The sequence below is a fragment of the Emys orbicularis genome, chromosome 7, assembly GCF_028017835.1.
Source record: "Emys orbicularis isolate rEmyOrb1 chromosome 7, rEmyOrb1.hap1, whole genome shotgun sequence".
NCBI lineage: Eukaryota > Metazoa > Chordata > Testudines > Emydidae > Emys > Emys orbicularis.
In genome coordinates this window covers 11,709,638-11,731,237 of record NC_088689.1, presented here as the reverse complement: position 1 = coordinate 11,731,237, position 21,600 = coordinate 11,709,638, and the positions used below count along the sequence as shown (strand labels likewise).

Sequence of the window (21,600 nt, the reverse complement as noted above, 5' to 3'; positions counted from 1 at the left end):
ACTCCCTCATAGATTTCTACCCCAGCTTCAACAACCACCACCCATCCATTAAACTCTCTCTGGAACACTTCCTCACCAGCATCAACTTCCAAAGTCAGCATCAGCAATGGAACTCTACTGACAACAATAGACAGGAAACCCACAGATCACCACACCTACCTTCCTGGATCCAGTAACCACCCCAAACGCACCAAGAAATCTGTTACCTACAGCCAGGAGATCAGATACCACAGAACAGGCTCTGAGGAGAAAGTCCGGAATATACAACTTAACACACGCAAAACTGCCTTTACCAAACAAGGACACTCCACCACAGAGAATTTGATCACATCATGGAACAGGCCACCCAAATACCCCAAGAGAACCTGCTTCAATACAGAAATAACACCCCTAGTTCATAGATTCTAGGACTGGAAGGGACCTCGAGAGGTCATCGAGTCCAGTCCCCTGCCCGCATGGCAGGACCAAATACTGTCTAGACCATTCCTGATAGACATTTATCTAACCTACTCTTAAATATCTCCAGAGATGGAGATTCCACAACCTCCCTAGGCAATTTATTCCAGTGTTTAACCACCCTGACAGTTAGGAACTTTTTCCTAATGTCCAACCTAGACCTCCCTTGCTGCAGTTTAAGCCCATTGCTTCTTGTTCTATCCTTAGAGGCTAAGGTGAACAAGTTTTCTCCCTCCTCCTTATGACACCCTTTTAGATACCTGAAAACTGCTATCATGTCCCCTCTCAGTCTTCTCTTTTCCAAACTAAACAAACCCAATTCTTTCAGTCTTCCTTCATAGGTCATGTTCTCAAGACCTTTAATCATTCTTGTTGCTCTTCTCTGGACCCTTTCCAATTTCTCCACATCTTTCTTGAAATGCGGTGCCCAAAACTGGACACAATACTCCAGCTGAGGCCTAACCAGAGCAGAGTAGAGCGGAAGAATGACTTCTCATGTCTTGCTCACAACACACCTGTTAATACATCCCAGAATCATGTTTGCTTTTTTTGCAACAGCATCACACTGTTGACTCATATTTAGCTTGTGGTCCAGTATAACCCCTAGATCCCTTTCTGCCGTACTCCTTCCTAGACAGTCTCTTCCCATTCTGTATGTGTGAAACTGATTTTTTCTTCCTAAGTGGAGCACTTTGCATTTGTCTTTGTTAAACTTCATCCTGTTTAACTCAGACCATTTCTCCAATTTGTTCAGATCATTTTGAATTATGACCCTGTCCTCCAAAGCAGTTGCAATCCCTCCCAGTTTGGTATCATCCGCAAACTTAATAAGCGTACTTTCTATGCCAATATCTAAGTCGTTAATGAAGATATTGAACAGAGCCGGTCCCAAAACAGACCCCTGCGGAACCCCACTGGTTATGCCTTTCCAGCAGGATTGGGAACCATTAGTAACAACTCTCTGAGTACGGTTATCCAGCCAGTTATGCACCCACCTTATAGTAGCCCCATCTAAATTGTATTTGCCTAGTTTATCGATAAGAATATCATGCGAGACCGTATCAAATGCCTTACTAAAGTCTAGGTATACCACATCCACAGCTTCTCCCTTATCCACAAGACTCGTTATCCTATCTAAGAAAGCTATCAGATTGGTTTGACATGATTTGTTCTTTACAAATCCATGCTGGCTGTTCCCTATCACCTTACCACCTTCCAAGTGTTTGCAGATGATTTCCTTAATTACTTGCTCCACTATCTTCCCTGGCACAGAAGTTAAACTAACTGGTCTGTAGTTTCCTGGGTTGTTTTTATTTCCCTTTTTATAGATGGGCACTATATTTGCCCTTTTCCAGTCTTCTGGAATCTCTCTGAGCTAGAGGCTCAGATACCTCCTCTATTAGCTCCTTGAGTATTCTAGGATGCATTTCATCAGGCCCTGGTGACTTGCAGGCATCTAACTTTTCTAAGTGATTTTTAACTTGTTCTTTTTTTATTTTATCTGCTAAACCTACCCCCTTCCCATTAGCATTCACTAGGTTAGGCATTCCTTCAGACTTCTCGGTGAAGACCGAAACAAAGAAGTCATTAAGCATCTCTGCCATTTCCAAGTTTCCTGTTACTGTTTCTCCCTCTTCACTAAGCAGTGGGCCTACCCTGTCTTTGGTCTTCCTCTTGCTTCTAATGTATTGATAAGTCTTCTTGTTTCCCTTTATTCCCGTAGCTAGTTTGAGCTCATTTTGTGCCTTTGCCTTTCTAATCTTGCCCCTGCATTCCTGTGTTGTTTGCCTATATTCATCCTTTGTAATCTGTCCTCGTTTCCATTTTTTATATGACTCCTTTTTATTTTTTAGATCATGCAAGATCTCGTGGTTAAGCCAAGGTGGTCTTTTGCCACATTTTCTATCTTTCCTAACTAGTGGAATAGCTTGCTTTTGGGCCCTTAATAGTGTCCCTTTGAAAAACTGCCAACTCTCCTCAGTTGTTTTTCCCCTCAGTCTTGATTCCCATGGGACCTTACCTATCAGCTCTCTGAGCTTACCAAAATCCGCCTTCCTGAAATCCATTGTCTCTATTTTGCTGTTCTCCCTTCTACCCTTCCTTAGAATTGCAAACTCTATGATTTCATGATCACTTTCACCCAAGCTGCCTTCTACTTTCAAATTCTCAACGAGTTCCTCCCTATTTGTTAAAATCAAGTCTAGAACAGCTTCCCCCCTAGTAGCTTTTTCAACCTTCTGAAATAAAAAGTTGTCTGCAATGCAGTCCAAGAATTTGTTGGATAGTCTGTGCCCCGCTGTGTTATTTTCCCAACATATATCCGGATAGTTGAAGTCCCCCATCACCACCAAATCTTGGGCTTTGGATGATTTTGTTAGTTGTTTAAAAAAAGCCTCATCCACCTCTTCCACCTGGTTAGGTGGCCTGTAGTAGACTCCTAGCATGACATCACCCTTGTTTTTTACCCCTTTTAGCCTAACCCAGAGACTCTCAACACTTCCATCTCCTATGTCCATCTCTACCTCAGTCCAAGTGTGTACATTTTTAATATATAAGGCAACACCTCCTCCCTTTTCCCCCTGTCTATCCTTCCTGAGCAAGCTGTATCCATCCACACCAACATTCCAATCATGTGTATTATCCCACCAAGTTTCAGTGATGCCAACAATGTCATAGTTGTATTTATTTATTAGCACTTCCAGTTCTTCCTGCTTATTACCCATACTTCTCGCATTTGTATATAGGCATCTAAGATACTGGTTTGATCTTTCCTCCCAGTTTTGTCCTGACCCTCCTTTCTCTCTGCCAATATAGCCCACACTCCCTCTCGTTTCCGACCCATCTCCCAGGTCTCCATGTTCCCCACTTACCTGCGGGCTTTGCTCACCTGTCCCCGTCGAACCTAGTTTAAAGCCCTCCTCACTAGGTTAGCCTACCCCCTTCCCATTAGCATTCCTAGTTGTTTCCTACCACCCCACACTGGAACCCATATGGGGTGTCATCAAACAACTACAACCCCTACACAATGGGGACCCCATCCTGAAAGAAATCTTTCCTGAACTCCCTCTTCTGGCCTTCAAACAACCCTCCAACCTTGCCAAGCTCATCATCATAAGCAAGCTCCCCACAGACCAGGACCCACCAACGCAAAGTGGCACCAGACACTGCCAGAACAAAAGATGCAAAAACTGCAGACATGTCTCCACTGCTACAATGATCTACACACTCCCCCAACACATCTTTCAAGATCCATGGGTCCTATACATGCCGATCATAACATGTGGTATACCTCATCCAATGCACTAAATGCCCCAATAGCAAATACGTGGGTGAAACCAGACAATCACTATCATCTCAAATGAACTCACACAGGAAAATGATAGAAGACAAAAACACCACATCACCTGTGGGTGAACACTTTTCACAAAGCGATCACACTATATCTGACCTATCAATCCTCATCCACAAAGGAAACCTGCTCAACACTTGCAAAAGACAAGCCTGGCATCTTAAACTCATAACTTTTCTAGACACTAAAAATTATGGACTGAATAGAGACACTGGATTTATGGATTATTACAACAATCGATTATCCACTAACAACACCCCCTCCCCCCCCGCAGCTGCCTTCCTCTCCACTTCCTTTCCTCCCTCTGACTGGGTGTTAGCAGGGCCACTTAATCTTGAATGGTCCCTTGAAACATGTGTTAACCACTTATGCTAAACAATCTGTTTAATCTTGTATTTAGCTGTGACACTCTGAGTACATTTCCCAGACCTGAAGAAGAGCTCTGTGTAAAACTCTAAAGCTTGTCTCTCTCACCAGCAGAAGTAGGTCCAGTCAAAGATATTACCTCACCCACCTTGTCTCTCTAATGAATTGCACGGTAACTTTGCTGGGATGTAGGCATTCAGATGAGTGCCGTGCAAAGCTAAAGCTTATCGCAAATAAGAACCAAGGTAGCCACATGCTTATCCAAGCTTTATTCAAGTTCTCAGAAACTCTTGGGACTGCTTAACTGAGCTATTGATCTAGCTGGGATGGGCTTTCTTGCAAGGTTTCTGGCACTTTCTGTTTCCAGTTCTTCTGAAAATAACATGGAAAAAGCTACTCTCCTGGGGTGAAACCCTGGCCCCATTTTAGTCAATGGCAAAATTCCAAATGGAGCCCAGACTTCACCCAGGGTATTTTGGCCCTTACACCTCTGATCCTGGCTGGAAGTAGCTGCAACCTTGAAAAGCAATTGCCAAAGAAATAAAAATTATAAAATTAACCACACTTTTAAATAATTCCACCATGGTGTCAATTGGGTCTGAATTTGAATTTGGGTCTGAATTTAATATAGAAGCTTGGGCGGGGGGGCGGGATGGAGGGGAAGTTCTGCTATTGAGGCCAATCCTGAAAACACTTATGGCAGGGCCTGGTGCTTAATACAGTGAATAGCCCCATAGAGCTAATGTTGCTTCACTGTGGAAAGCCCTACACCCAGTATAGGATGCATGATTGGACCCATAGGCTCTGCTTAGTACCATACAGCTAGATAGGTTTGTTATTCCTTCAACTTCCAACCAACAACAAAGATCATGCTCCAAACAGAGGCACTGGTACAGGAAGACAGAAGTGGCTAAAGTGCCATCTAGTTAGCTCCCAGTGTAAGTCCCATCACTATATGTCATTATTCTTCTCAGGCCATCAACACTAATTTCCACTTCTGCTTTGGGATGATATTAGAGTCACAGAGTTTTAGGCCAGAAGGAACCACTAGATCATCTAGTCTGACCCCCTGTATATTGCAGGCCACCAACACCACCCAGCCCCAGCACTCTAAATCCAACAACCAAAATGAGACCAAAGCATTACAGCTCACAGGGGACTAGACTATTATGGGCTGCAGGGAATGCATAGGAGGGACAGAGGTACACCAGTGTCTGAGGCCCCCTGCAGTGTTTGGGAAATAATTAAGTGAGATATACCCAGGTAATCCTGGCAAGTGATCCAAATCTACATGCTGCAGAAGAAAAACCCCACCCCACCAGGCCACTGCCAATCTGCCTGATGGAAAAACTCCTTCGTGACCCCACATATGACGATCAGTTAGACCCTGAGCATGTGAGCAAGAACCAGCCAGCCAAGCACCTGAGAGAGAGAATGCCTCGTGCCACCTCAGAGATCTGGCCCACCCTGCCTAGCATCCCATCTCCAACCATGGCCATCGCTGATGCTTCCGAGGGAAGACATAAAAAAACTCCTCCCAGAATACGATGGTGATGGTGGAGGGTGTGTGGAATCCCTTCCTGATCCCTGCTCGTGGCCAGCTGAAACCCTGGAGCATGAGCTGTAGGAACATAAGACTTAAACTGGAAGTAAGCCCCAGAGCTGTTGAGCCCTGCCCCCTACCATCACATGCAACCCCTCTCATACAATCACATTCATAAATTTGTCCAGCTCTCTTTTACAACTAAGTAAGTTATTTGCCCCCAAAATTCCTATTGGGAGGCTGTTCCAGAACCTCACCCCTCTATGGTTAGAAACCTTCTTCTAATTTCCAGCCTGAATTTGTTCATGGCCAGTTTATATACATTTGTTCTTGTGCCAACACTGCCCATTAACTTAAATAGCTCTTCACCCTCCCTGATATTTCTCTCCCTGATATATTTATAAAGAGCAAGCCTTCTTCAGCCTTCTTTTTGCTAAACGAAACAAGCCAAGCTCTTCCAGTTTCCTCTCTTAAAATAGTAGCTCTTCTCTGTACCTGTTCCAGTTTACATGTATGTTTCTTGAACATGGGTGACCAGAACTGTGCACAGTATTCCAGATGAGGTCTTACCAGTGCCTTGTACAATAGCATTAATACTTCTCTCTCTCTACTGGAAATGCCTTGCCTAACACATGCAAGGATCACATTTGGCTTTTGCACAACTGCATCACATTGATGGCTCATAGTCACGTTGTGATCAACCCACGCACCGAGGTCTCTCTCCTCCTCTGCTGCTTCCAACTGATGAGCTGCCAGCTTGTAGCAGAAATTCTTATTATTAGGCCCTAAGTGCATGACCTTGAAATTTGTACTATTGAATTTCATCCCATTTCTATCACTCCATGCTTCAAGTTCATCCAGATCCCCCTGTATAATATTCCAATCCTCCTCTGTATTGACCATGCCTCCTAACTTGGTATTACCAGCACATTTCATTAGCTTCTTTCTGTGCCAAGGTCATTAACAGAAATATTGAATAAGATTGGTCCTAAGACTGATTCTTGAGCACGTTAAATTTTTTGCAATTAGTTTTAAATACTTTGCTAGCCCCTATGCAACTGAATTATTTGGTAGTCCATATAATATTGCCATATAAGTAGCTCTCAGGCTCTGTATCCTGATTTTCTCAAGCAGTGATGCCATTAAACTAAAGTAATGGGTATTATTTGTGGGATTTCAGGTGTATACCCACAACATTATGATGAGTGACTTTTTGTTTTAGAAGTTAAAATTTTAAGCTTGTACCAAACCTTTTAGGGCCGGACCCTGTTATCATGAATAAACCATAGATTCATGGAAGTTAGAGGTGGATAATATCAGTTTGATCATATAGGCTACAATCTGTTTTACACCTTATACAATCCCAATTAATTGGATGGTACAGGCTGTAAATCAGGGCACGGTTTGACCCTGAGACCTATGCAATTATATGGCCAAATGCTCAGAGAAGCCAAATTATAACCTCAAATGCTCACATAAAATAACAATTAAATTTGTGTTCTGAGAACTCTAGCAACAGAAATCACACTTGCATTGTGTGCAGCTGAAATAATAAAGACCCACATGAGTAGTCCCATTGAAGTAGGTAAGTAGGGGAGCAGGACCTGAATTCAGATATGTGCTAAGTATCTTGCTGAATCAGGTACACAATCACAATATAATATATGCAGACCATTTTATGAAAGAAATCAGAACCACTTACCTGTCTGCAAGTCAACTAGTGAAGAAAAGAGGCTGGAAAGCTGCATAGAAGACAAAGAATGGTGGACTGGTAAGTTTTTGAATCCAAAACACAATAGGAGCCTAGTTTGAATGTATTTGCCGTTTCAGTTTCCCAAGAATTCTAATGAATGAAGCTGCTGCATTTTCAAAAGCACTCAGGAGCCATTAGCTCCTATGTTCTCAAAAACACTTTTGAAAATTCACACACTTTATTGAAGTGCCTAAATAGGAATTGAGCTGTGAAAGTCCAGCTGCTATTATGGATTTTGAGAAGAGCTTGGAGTGAATACGAGATTTTTTGGTTTGCTGGTAATTCCTTAAAACAATTAAATGTACAAAAAAATCACTATACATATACACACAGTTGTTTTGGTCAAACCAAAAATGAAATTTTTGAAATTTTCAGCTCATCCAAAAGTCAGGAAAAAATGTATTTGGGGTGAAATGAAACGTTTCATTTCTATTTTGAGCATTTTTAACTGGTTAGTTTTTTAAACAAATAATATTAAAGGGAAATTTCAAAACAAACTGTGCTGAATTTTTTGGTTTTGGTTTCAACCAAAACAATTTGGCAAATTCAACACAAATTTGGGAAATGTTTCAGTCAACCCAAATCTGTGTTTTTCAGCAAAAAGAAAAAAAAAAGGGGGGGGGGGACACTTTTGGCCAAAAAGTTCCACCCACTCTTGTCCTGCGTACTTCAGAAAATCTTGTCTGAATTATTCAAACTGCCTGTTCCCCTATTAAGTGACTGCATTGTTTGTTTAACTAAACATTGCCTCTTAGAATTATAGCTGGTTCTGATGTTTGCCTGGGTCTTGATTCAGTAACCTCTGAAGTCAATGCAAAGATGCCTGTTGATCAATGGGTGAAGTTAAAGAAAATTTGAATCAGCAGGACCTGAAAATCTGAGCTGGAAGGCTCAAAACAATGATAGGAGTTTGCATGGGCTTTCCAGAAATTCCTGTGGGGAAATTCCACACATTCAACCTCTCCTGCAGAGTTCTGTCCCTTCCTCATTGGATCCCAGGCAGCATCTGAATGTGCAACAAGGACAAATAATGAAGAAAGCTAAGCAAACCTTTGGAGGTGTTTGAGTTTTAAGAGAAGGTTTGGCTGAAGAGGGTTTTATTGAATCCAAACTGGCACGAACATCCCTAGCAATGAGACACTAAATAGGCTTTAACCTGGAACAACTTCTTGTGTTAAAACACATACAGTTACATTATATACATGATTTTGTGGATGGGATGCGAGTATACAGAATACTGAATAGTACAGAGAAGGTAGATCTCCCTATTTCACAGTACAGGAGGGGTACAAATATGCCCAAAGCAACCTCGTTTATGTATTCAAACTAGTATTCACAGAATGATTTGGAGAGTTTCGGTTTTGCTTTTTTGCATTATTTACTTGGTTCATTATCTATGCTTGATAGACAATGAACTGGTTAAATAATGCAGAAAACAACGTTCTGTGAATACAAACTTGAATATGTAAACTAGTTTGCTGTGGGTGTGTTTGTGCTCCTCTTGTGTTTGAAACAGGGAGAACAGAAACTCCAGATCCACCCATTCCATTGATTACAACAGGAACCTTAACAGAGCAGAGTTCCCCAGACCTCTCAGCAGAGCCTCCATACAGCTGCAATTAAATGAACCATCCAAGTCTCTAACCAAATCATTTGCAACTAGGATGAAGCACACTCATGCAATTTTTTCAGGTCAATGACTGGGGTGATGACAATTATAGGGCCATAAATGCAATATACTAGGTATATATTCATTAGTGCAGGTATAGGTTTCCCCAAGTCCCTTGCCAGAGCCCAGATACAGACGCAATTGTACAAGCAAAATGCATCTGACCTCACCCTTTGCAAGGTAAGACAATGTACAAAATTGGGTATTGGGCTACATATTAGAGATGAGTCTAAATCAAAACCCTGAAACGGAACTTAATCCTGGTTGGCTAAATACACTAAACAAAAAGAAACAAGCAAGTAGCAAAGAATGGTACAAAGCAAAGCTACATTTACAATCCCCGTCCCTCAAAAGTAAGAATCCTTCCCATTCGTTAGAGATGTCTCTCTGCACTTAACCCAAATTCCCCACCTTGTTGGTTTCCATCATTCACTGCATTATCTGTCCAATTGGGACTGCCAATCACTTTTTGCGGGGCGCCTTGTCTGATTCAGCAAAGAACTGAAGCAGATGCTTAACTTTAAGCCTCGATCCTAAAGCCTCTAGGTGCTGCTGCAATACTGTACAGACATTACGCCTAGTACTAAGGAATTAATTTCTGGAGAGCCATATGGATTTCTACAGGACTTTTCCATAAATGGGGGTATAGTCCATGTCTAAGGCTCTCTCTTTGCCAGTATAAATATACCAGTATAGCTATTCTGGCAAACCCTCCTAGTGGGCATCTAGTTTACTCTGGCAAAGGCATTACATCTCTACCCCGATATAACGCGACCCGATATAACACAAATTCGGATATAACGCGGTAAAGCAGTGCTCCAGGGGGGGGCGGGGCTGCGCACTCCGGCAGATCAAAGCAAGTTCGATATAACGCGGTTTCACCTATAACGCGGTACGATTTTTGGGCTCCTGAGGACAGCATTATATCGGGGTAGAGGTGTATATTGCCAATATAGCTTGTAGCAGTCCCGCCAGCTAAATAAGCTGCATCTCTATATAACTCCATTTATGCGAGGGCTTTGCCACCAGGGCTATGTGGGTGAGGGCTGTGCTTTTCTCAGCATAGCTAGGTGGGTAAAACGTTTACATACCAGACCAGACCGGTGTGTTCACCATTACTCTTACCATCAGGATCTTGTGTTATGTTTCCCCCCTCCCTCAGTGCTACCTCTAATGACCCAGCGACCTTAGCACAACGAAGGAGAGAATTGGCCTCTCGCCTTTGAAATGCTTCACCAAACCATACTGGCTTAAAGGAATTTTCTCTTTCTTACTGGCACAAAGCCACATTTTGCTTCGTGTACAAAACTTTCTGTAGCTCTCATCTTTGGACGGCACAGAAAGTGCAACCCTCCTCAGCCCCTAAGGTCTAGCCCTTGCTCTTGTTTTAGCACCTTGAGTTGCTGTGTGAAATCAGCAGGGTAGCCAAGTTTCCGAGATTCACAGCAATGCACAGTGACTATCAAAGACTAGGGCTGAGCCCTCTCTGTGTTTTATATGCTTGCACCTGGCATGTTGCTATATTTCACGAGGCCACCAGAGGGAGCACTTGTTCTTCAGTGGAAGTATCATAAAACAAGTCAGAAGCAGGATTCAAACAAAAGAAGTTGAAAAATAATAGATTCTGGGTTTTCTTTCACCAAGCATGATCATTTCTGCAGCTTGCCACGGATACTTTGTGTTCTCAAGAGAGAAAAAAAATTGCTGAACGTGTGAATCCTGTTTGCATCAGGGCATTAGAGAGACAAAAGATGAAACTAGAAGTCAGAGGCACCTCATTGTACATTTTAATTCTTCAGTCTCATCACAAACAAAAGCCCTACAAAAATATTTAAGATAAAATGTATCTGGTTAATTTGCTGAGCCTGGAGTCACCAGTGCATTGGAAAAATGGCTGAAATGGCCAAACTTAGACTGGACTTTATAGCAATAAGAATAAACAATTATCCAATGCTTCATTTCTCCAAAGCACTGACAAACATTTGCTCATTAGTTAGATCTAGAACACAAAAGGCAGACCCTACCAATGTTTGCTACTTTATATTTTTTCATTTTAGGTGTTTATCATCTGTGTTCTAACTTCATGGACAGCAAAAGGATTCAGCTAGTTAAATGTAACAGACTGGACCTCCTAATGTCAGAACTGTGCACGTTGTGCACTGAAGCCCAAACCCAAACCCTAGAAGTTTGCAGCCATTTAAGCCCATGGCAATTTTGCCTGAGAAAAGACTGCAGGATATGGCCCTAGTTGTAAGCAGGACTTGCCAATAAGCATCTGGCTGTTTGTTGCAAGTCCCTTTTCATGAAGCAAATTTACTCACTGATTTGCCAATGTTCACCCTCAAGTGCTCAGAAATGGGTGTCCTTCCTTTGGCGCATCATGGGAATTGAGAAACTAAGCTCTAAGAGTGGTTGAAAGTGGCTATATCCTCAGGTGATGGCTGGAAAAGAGCCTTCAAACCTGAGTCAGATGCAAGAAACACAATGTTACAAATGAATAAGGAATTCCATCCATCTCCTAGAACTGGAAGGGACCTTGAAAGGTCATTGAGTCCAGCCCCCTGCCTTCACTAGCAGGATCAAGTACTGATTTTGCCCCAGATCCCTTAGTGGCCCCCTCAAGGATTGAACTCACAACCCTGGGTTTAGCAGGCCAATGCTCAAACCACTGAGCTATCCCTCCCCAAAATAATAGAGATATCCATTTATTTAATTGTTTAAATCTATCAGGAACAAATAAAATCCTAGCAATATTATAGCTCAGATTTTTGTTCTGATTTACAGGGATGGTAACATTATGCAGAAAAGAGAAATATTCCACAAATATTTCTGTTCTGTGTTAGGAAAGAAGCAGAACAATGTAATATTTCACAGTGATAATGAAATGCTTTGTATTCCATCAGCAACTAGGGATGATGTTAAACAGCAACTATTGAAGTTAAACATTTTTAAAGTTGTAGGATGAGACCTTGCACCCAAGAGTATTAATGGAACTGGCTAAGGCACTCTCTGAAGCAATAATGTTGATATTTAAGAAATCTTGAAACACTAGCGAATGTCCAGAGGACTGGAAAATGCCAATGTTGTGCAAATATTTAAAAAAAGAGTAAATAGGATGACCTGGGAAACAAGAGACATCAATCTCAGGCAAAATCATGGAAAGGCTGATACTGGATGCAATCAGTAAAGAATTAAAAATGGTCCTGTAATTAAAACCAAGCACCATGATTTTTTGGAAAACAGATCTTGTCAAACAAACATGATGCTGTTTTTTAATGAGATCACAAGTTTGGTTGATAAAGGTAACTGCATTGACGTAATATACTTAGACTACTGTAGGGCATTTGACTTAGTTCTGCATGACATTCTGATAAAAAAATTAGATCTATATAAAATTAATGCAGTCCATAGTAAGTGGATTAAAAACTAGATCAGTAATAGATCTCAAACAGCAATTGTAAACAGAGAATTGTGATCCAGTGGGAGTGTTTCTATAAAGGTCCCACAGGGATCTGTTCTCGGACCAATGCTCTTTATTATCTTAATCAATGTGGAAGAAAATATAAAATCATTGCTAGTAAAATTTTCAGGTAACATAAAAATTGGTGGAATGGTAAATAATGAAGGGGACAGGTCAGTTATACAGACCAACCCGAATCGTTTGGTAATAAGTTGGGCTCGTTTGAACAGCACGCATTTTAACACAGCCAAATGCAAGGTTATACATCTACAAATAAAAGAATGTAGGTCCTACTCTGAAAAGGAGTTAGCAATCAAGGTAGATAACCAGCTGAACATGAGCTTCCAGTGCAAAGCTGTAGCTAAGAAGGTGAACGTGGTCCTTGAATGTATAAGCAGGGGTCAAGTAGTGTTAGGGAGGTACGATTACCTTTGTATACAGTATTAGTGAGACCATTACTGGAATATTGTGTCCAGTTCGGTGTCAACACTTCTGAAATGATATGTTGACACATTTGAAAGGGTTCAGAACACAGCTACAAGAATGAGTCGAGGTCTAGAAAAATACCTTATATTGAGAGACTTAAGAAGCTCAGTCTGTTTAGTTGATCTAAGGGCTGGTCTACACGGGGGGGGGGGAAATCGATCTAAGATACACAACTTCAGCTACGAGAATAGCGTAGCTGAAGTTGACGTATCTTAGATCGACTTACCTCGCGTTCTCACGGCGCGGGATCGATGGCCACGGCTCCCCCGTCGACTCCGCTTCCACCTCTCGCCCTGGTGGAGTTCCGGAGTCGACAGGGAGCACATTTGGGGATCGATTTATCGTGTCTAGATGAGACGCGATAAATCAATCCACGATAGATCGATTAGTACCCGCCGATCCGGCGGGTAGTGAAGACGTACCCTAAGAGAAGTTTAAGAAGTGAGTTGATCATGGTCTACAAGTACCTACATTGGGAAGCGATTTAGGATAGTAGACTAATCTTTTATTTAGCAGAAAAAGGCATAATAAGATCCAATGGTTGGATCTGAAACGAGACAAATTCGGACCAGAAATAAGGTGCAAATTTTGAAGACTGAGGGCAATTAATCATTAGAACACCTTACCTGGGGATGTGACTGGATTACCATCACTTGCAGTCTTTAAATCAAAACTGGATGTCTTAATAAAAGATATGTTATAACTCAAACTGACATTATGAGCTTGATGAAGAAATTTCTGGGAGAGGTTCTATGGCCTACATTATGGAGGAGGTCAGCCTAGATTATCATAATGGCCTCCTCTGGCCCTAAAATATATGAACATTTGAATATATGAACAAAAACAAAACATGAATTGAGCTAGTTACCTCATTGGAGTAAGTTGTGATATTTTCCTATACCTTGCAGCCACAGTAAGATAAATACTGATTTTTTAGTTTGTCCACCTGTATAAAGTATAGCTGCAGAATGCTTTTTAAAACGGTTACGGTTCTTGTTTTGAGAAAAATGTCTACCTGACCATGATAATGGGTAAAATTTACAAAAAACATTTAGGAGCCTAAGTCTTGTGAATGGACGTCAGTGGGTTTAGGCTCCTATGTCTCTTTTGGACATAGGACTTACAAGCCTAAGTCGCTTGAGTGCTTTTGAGACGATATTTCAACCTCTCAGCTCTAAAGCGCCCTGTGAGAATTGTGCCTATTTCTGCATGGCATGTCACATGGAGCCAGAATTTTCTCCTTGGACCCTTGCCATAAAAATTCAAATAAAAATAAATAAAATCTATCCACAGAAATACCCTGGGTAACACTCAAAGAGACAGGTTGGGGAAAGAGCGAAATGTAGCAGGGCAGGGAACTCTCAAATATCTGCCCTTTGCTATGCAGAACATGACAAAAGATCTTTGAAAGAAAGAGGCAGAAGATGGGAAAGACCAGTGCAGGTGCTGGAAATGATTGTGTGGGATATAGCCAGCTGGCTGCACCGCTTAATGCTTCAGAGGAAGTGGAATATCCCCTAACCTTCCCTGCCTACAGGCCCTGCCAAGGAAAATTCCTTCCTAACCATAAACCTGGAGATTACACATTGCCATTCCCCATTACAATCAAATAGATACAGAACTGAGACTGGTTGTAAGACATGGGAGAGCGCTTGAGCAAATTCTGTTTCTCACTGACAGTAGGTCTGAAAGAGCTATAATCATAGCCACAACTGCCTCTCCATTGTGAATCTCTTGTCCACTCTGACAGCTTTCAAAGGGATCTTTTGTCTGGGCTTTTGACAGACTAGAAAGGAATCAGATGTTCTGACAGTCTAACAAGCATCCAAACTCTTGGGTACCACCATGTTGAATGGCAGCATTCCAGGAACTTTGCTGGAAAAGCCCCAAGCTCCCAATGGCATTGCATTACTCAGTCAATGTTATAACTGGATTATAATGGAAGCAGGGTGTGTTCTCACATGGAGCATACAGGGAACATATACACATTATCCTTAGAGTGGGAAATGGTCTACTTAAAAGGACTTCATCATGGTTAGTGGGTTCTAGGTTTCTCTTTCCCAATACGGCAACCCCTGCTTTTTCCAAGTTAGGAATACACATACTGTCTGCCTCTTGATTCCATTACAAGCCCTAGAGTCTTGAGGAGAAAAGACAACCAAACATATTCTAATAAGATATTTATGCTGCAATCTTTTTTTATTTGCTTTAGGAGATCAGATGACAAGCACCGAATGTGCCTGGTTTCAGAATATCAGAAACTGAATTTATTTAATGTCTCTATTTTTGGAACTGTTAAGTTGACACCCTTTCCCGTTTTAGCATCTGATACAGGAACCCGTCGGGGCCCAGAAGGGAGCTGAAGGCTTGGCTATTGGAGATGCTGTTGTAACCACCTCTGCTGCCTACCCAAGGGTGCCTGGCTACTGTATTTCAAGACAATCTTTGCACCACAAGTTAATCTTGCACCACAAGAAGCTTCCTGGGAAAGTGTGGGTGTTTTCAAACCGGCTCAGTTGTTGAGCTTGTGCATTTGTGCTTACATGGAAAACAGGCTCAGTTTCAGGAATCAGGAGCAAAAAAGGGGGCTGCAAAATCTGTTTGAATGGGGCTGCAAAAGCAGATTCTATCACCCTGACAGAAGTGCTGGGTCTCATCAAACATTCTGCAATCAGTGCTGAGAATGCAGGTTATGCTGTTAGACTTAAAGCTTATGCAAAGCCATTAAGTCTCTTTAGTTACAAGGATATCAACCCTCCCGCTTCAGGGCATAAGCTGATTGCCTTCGGGGGTCAGAAAGGAATATTTCCCTCTATGTTATAGCATTGCACAATGAGCTAGGGGCATTGTGAAGGCTTTTTGCTTTCCTGCAGCATCAGGCAAATTTAGGCCAGAGTTGCAGTGGCAGGATATTGGCCTTGATGGACCAGTGATCAATGCTGCTTTGACTACTCATATTTCTCTGTACGGGGAATTGTTTTATGATGCAATCGAGCATGCTGCCCATATGTGCATACCACAGAACTATGGGGAGAATATGCATAGACCAGCATCATTGATTTATTTAATCAATGCATTCTGTTGACAAACGCAGCAGCCAGCATCATGACCTGTTCCTATCTACACTTCCGTGGGATCGACGCTGTGCCGATCGATGCACTGGGGGTCGATTTATCGGGTCTAGTGAAGACCTGCTAAATCGACGGCAGAGCGCTCTCCGGTCGACCCCAGTACTCCACCGGGAATGAGAGGAGTAAAGCAAGTTGACAGGAGAGTGTCTCCCGTTGACCCAGCGCGGTGTAGACACTGCAGTAAGACGACCTAAGCTACATCGACTTCAGCTACATTATTCACGTAGCTGGAGTCGCGTAACTTAGGTCGACTTACTGTGGTAGTCGAGATATAGCCTGACTTTGGGACTTCTAGCACTAAGTGATGAGCATCTAGCACTCGAGCTGAAGCAATAGCTCCTTTAGCTGGTAGCTACAGGAGATTTAGATCCCCTGTGGCCCAGCCAATGCAGTGGGATGCATGACAAACTCTGAACAGTGGGTTTCGCCGAGCATTTTAAAAATCGTAATAATCTCTTAATAATTCACGCTTCACAAGCAAGTATACTGTAGGTTAAGATAGTGGTCATGCTGGTGGGTTCAAAACATTCTCCATTACAACCCTGCCTTCTTTAGTTTTCATACTTTCTGAAATGTCCACATCAATGGGCAGAGGTAAGGGCTCGATTCTGCATCCATTACTCACGTGAGTCAACCTTACTCCTGTGAGTAGTGCTGGTGAAGTCAGTGGGACTATTCCTATGAGGAAAGGTTTGAACATTAAAGCGTCAGTTCAGCAAAGCGCTTAGGCACATGCTTAACATTAAGCACATACTTAAGTCCCATCAACACCTACCATGTGCGCAAGTGCTTTGCTAAATCAGGGCCTTAATTTCCTATTGAACTTTTCTAAATTCACCCATCATCGTGAAATCGGGGCACAAACATAGCTCTCATAGTTACTGACTTCTGAAGCCCCGACTCAGCAAAGTATTTAAACCCACGCTGAAATCGGCAAAGGACTTAAAACACAAGCTTCGGTACTTTGCTGAGAAAGGATACTTTGCTGAAGCAATGTCTTAACTCTTAATGTGCTTAACGCTACAACTTCAGTGTTTCAATAACAGAGTCTTTTGTTTTAATTTTGCAAAAGTAAGAAATCCTTAACGATATCAGACCTTAGTCTGAGAATGTCTCTGCTACTAAATATTTGCTAAGAAGTCGAGTGAGACAGTCATTAAAAAACAAAAAAGCAAAGCCCAGGTTCTCAGAATAGTGATGTGATAACCAGTGAATTCCTACTGAAATTCTAAGCAAAATAAATTGAATAAAAACTGTAAAGGATCTCTAGTCACTGAAGCAAAGCTTGCATATAGTTCAATTATGTCGTTTAAATACGGCCAAATTCTGCTCTCAGTTCCACCAATGTTGTAATTCCACAACCCTTGATGGATTTACTCCAGATTTTCACATTTGTAACTGGTTTCTTCTCCGATCATATTGCATCGAACGGACAGGAGAATTTCGCCTTCGACCCTGATCCTGAAATCCTGGTGCTTTTCTGTTCAGTTCTGACTAGACGGAACTAATGCATGAAATGTTGTTTGGCTTCTTCAATATTATAACAATAACCCTTTAATAATTATACTGCTACATATAAAAACTCCTAAACCCCAAGTCTAATAAAAAATAAAATGAAGAGGATGATGATGGAAAGGAAGGAAACATTAATTTATTTTTTCCACTGAGTTTGGCAGCGTGTAAAGTCTTTTTTTTTTTTTCACTGACTGCTTTCAGTGCAACTTCTTTGGAACAAATCATTAAGCCAAAAATGTCCTCTTGTAACATGTTTGTCATGTCATGGTCACGTCACAGCAACTGGGCCTTTTTTTTTTCCGCTGGGATTCATGCCAAGTGCTAAGCCAAAAAACCTTGTTATATTAATTATGAATAAAAACATGTTTTATTAAAAACTAGCCTGCTGAATATTCTGTCGTGCTGCTTTTCGGTGACAGCAGAATTGCTTTTGCATCTTAGCAACGTTAATGAAATTTTGGAGGGTGGGGGGTAATATATATATACTCAATTTTCCTCAGCGATATTTACAGGAAAGTCAGATTAAAACCATCAAAGCTAATTAATTGGTCTAACATTTAGGGTTAGTCAGGAAAATCTGTACATGATTTAGTACAGGATCCAACCTTCTGCAATGGGTGTGAATTAAAGCATCATCATCATTCTGGACTTGTTTAGATTTGATTGGGTTCCCACAAAATCTGTAAAACTGACACTGAAGCACCCTAGTATTGATGCCGCCAGTAAGTTGTCAAATCCATCATTGGATCAACTGTGTGGTATGCGTTGTTGCCTGTGGATGGATAGCCCTAACAATACATTATTTAAATAAAACTCTGTTGTGTAGTGAAAATCACTGATCATGTATTCACCAGCCAGTTCAAAAAGATCCATAAGCCATTAAAAAACCCTCTCTCTCTTTCTTCCAAAGGACTGAATTTAAGCACATCAACGTCTAGAATTTCAGAATGAATTTCAGTAAACATGAAATCTCATCAACTGGAATCTTCATTAAAGAATAAGTAAAAAAAACAACCACCTCTTTTGTGAGAAAATCTGCGTGCTGAAAGGTTTGGAGGAATGGGAATGTTTTTAAAAGTGAGTTTTCACTTCTCTTGGGTTACAAGCCAATCTTTTATTTTTCTTTAGTGATGGGATGAACAGATCTGGAAAAGTATCTCTCTCTAGCTCTGATAAGACTAGGGTTTGGGGGTTCTCGAGTTGTGTTGAACGTTTTGCTGTTAACCTTTTCCCCCTACAGTCAGAAATGTGACTATTTTGGGGGGGTCTGTTGATGCGGAGGAGCTGCTGTTTGGCATCTCTGGTTATCTGGCAGGCAGATCACATGCTTAGCACCACTTTCTCATGCCCTTACTCACAGGGAATAGCACCTTACTCTACTAAATCAACGCAAGCACTCACCTGGCTAAGCGAATTTCATCCTCTTTGAATAAGCCTGCAAAATTAACAAACCCGAGAACACGACTGACCCTTTTAGGTGAGTATCGACTCCTTTCTGCATCAATGGTCATTGGAAAAAACACATATGGACCTAACTGCAATACTGTACTACAGAGAGACGAATTCCTTCAGGAGCTCCATTAAACATAAAGACTGAGAGCCCTTATTTTTATCACAGCAACTGCAATTCTGGTTCAGATTCTGACTTATTAAGGGCCTAATATGCTCTCACTGTCGTTAGGGGGAATATTTCCATTGACTTTAATAGAAGTAAGCAAAAGCTCCAACATCTTATATAGTTAAAAAAAAACTTGTTAAAAATCTTTGCTTCAATAAATCCAGTGGCAGGTTGTTCCACAGGTTAACAAGATGTAACATGTATTGCCTTTTATTGGCTATAAACATATTGTTTCCCTTTCTTGCATTGTGGGACCGTGGAAAAAGAAACACCCTACTGGCTTTGTCGGTACTTGTCTCCTCACACAAATTGGCCAAATAGTACCTTTTAATTTAGCCTCTTTTGGAAGCCATCTCCACCTAGCAACGACTGGGATGTGTTAGTATTTGTATGGAAACATTAGCAGAACTGTAAGCTTCACACTGTCCAGAGCCACTGTACTAACTTCGCATTTAATAACACCAACGTTCACCAGAATTAGACTAAACAAACTCCAACATTTTGTTTCACACACATGCACGCACCACCCCATCCAGGCAACCCCTCTGTTTAATGTCTCCTCCAAAAATTTTAGAAAACCCATTTGAACCATGAAGCTTTCTAGCTCTAAGAACCACATGCCACATTCTGCATTTTGAGACTCTCAGGTCTTCTGAGCAAGGTACAATTAAATGTCTGGCACTGTTCACGTATTGCACAGCTCCATGTATACCTTGACACTATATGGATAATAAATAATACAGGAGGAATCAAAACTAGATCATTTGGGTCCAGTTGTCAAGGATAATTGGGAACTAGGGATAGTTTAAAAAGCTGACTCTGAAAGTGTGTTGATTAGGAGACTTATTAATACATATGTTTTCTCCTAGCTATAGTGAAACCAGTTCTATGTATTAGGGACAGAAGAATATTCTACAAGAGCTAGATGGATAAAAGGGGGTGCACTATGTTAATATCATCATTTATTATTTTCATAGCAGTAGCGCCTAGCAGCCGCAGTCATGAACCTCATGGTGCTAGGCGCTGTACAAACAGAGAACAAAGACAGTCCCTACGTCAAAGATTTGACAATTTAAGTATAAGACAACAGTCAACAGATGGATCCAGACAGGCAGGGGAGTACAAGGAAACAATGAGACAATATTGGTCAGTATAATAGGTAGTGGTTTCAGCACACCAGCTGCCTGACCATTGTCAAATAAATACTGTGTGTTTTACAGATGTAAGTGCAGATCCTTAATAGAGCTCTATTGATTTATACTAACGGAGGATCTGGCCCACGGTACTTACTTTTTCACTACCGTGTTCCCCATCTGCCTCTTTATACTCTCTCTCTCTGCTTGTTTTATTCTGCTCTTTCAACCTATTTTTACATTGGATTTTCCTTCTCTGTCCCGTTTGGGGGTCCTCTCCCCCAAGGGGCTCTCTGAGGTGGAATGCCTATTCTATAATGCTCAGGTTTCCACCTTTTAGGCCCATGACATTCCAATGGATCTGAATCTAGGCTAAATCAGTACTTCCAATCTCTGAGACAGTACTCAATTAGTGCCAGGGCTGTGCACTGGCATCTCTGGGCTTGGCAGTTCATACCCCCAGCACCTCTGGGTTTGCTGCATCAGTTATGAATGTAAAAAAATTGCTTCAGCCCCGGCACCTCTTTCTTTACAAATTAAGCACTGCTCTGAGATATAGCTTAGTTTTGTAATTGCTAGGTAAAGGTTCTGCAAAGAACTGCACAAGCAGTAACTACCTTAAAAGGATACTTACACAGAAAGGTGCATTCCCCAGCAATAGGATCAGAGGAAGAACCCAAAGGGACACAGCGCCATTGACCATCCTCACAAACTAAATTTTCCTACAAATAATCTTGCATTTGTTGACTATGTTTTTTTCTGCAAAGTCAAACTACAATGGCTAGAGAGCAAGTTCATGCAATGCAAATGATTAACTACGCCTCAAATATTGTTTAATGTTTAATGTTTGGTCAACAGACTATCCTGATCAAATATGTGCTACCGGTGAATCCATTCCAGTACATTCTTGTCTTGATCATTGGGGAACATGTCAAAATTACAAAGTTTAACAACCTAGTGCGTAATAAATAGAAGTAGTATGTATTTATTATTATCAACATTATAGTCAATTGTAGACATTTAAAGATATGAGTCAGAGACAATCCCACAGCAAAAAACCCCATGAGATTTGGCTTAAAAATCATGAGATTTTTAAAAATAATAAATGTTGGGCTCTTTTT

At 41.4% G+C, this 21,600-nt stretch overlaps 1 protein-coding gene across 1 annotated transcript in view; it reads right to left on the bottom strand.

Annotated features, from left to right (window-relative positions):
• HABP2 (hyaluronan binding protein 2) overlaps window positions 1–21,182 on the bottom strand; it is a 42,264-nt gene extending 21,082 nt beyond the window's left edge. Inside the window, exons 1-2 of the mRNA XM_065407563.1 lie at window positions 21,114–21,182; window positions 7,417–7,456 (exon numbers count right to left, since the gene is read on the bottom strand). Coding sequence (XP_065263635.1) covers window positions 7,417–7,456; window positions 21,114–21,182 — 109 coding nt within the window. The remainder of the gene's footprint in view (window positions 1–7,416; window positions 7,457–21,113) is intronic.
• Between the last annotated feature and the right edge of the window lie 418 nt (window positions 21,183–21,600).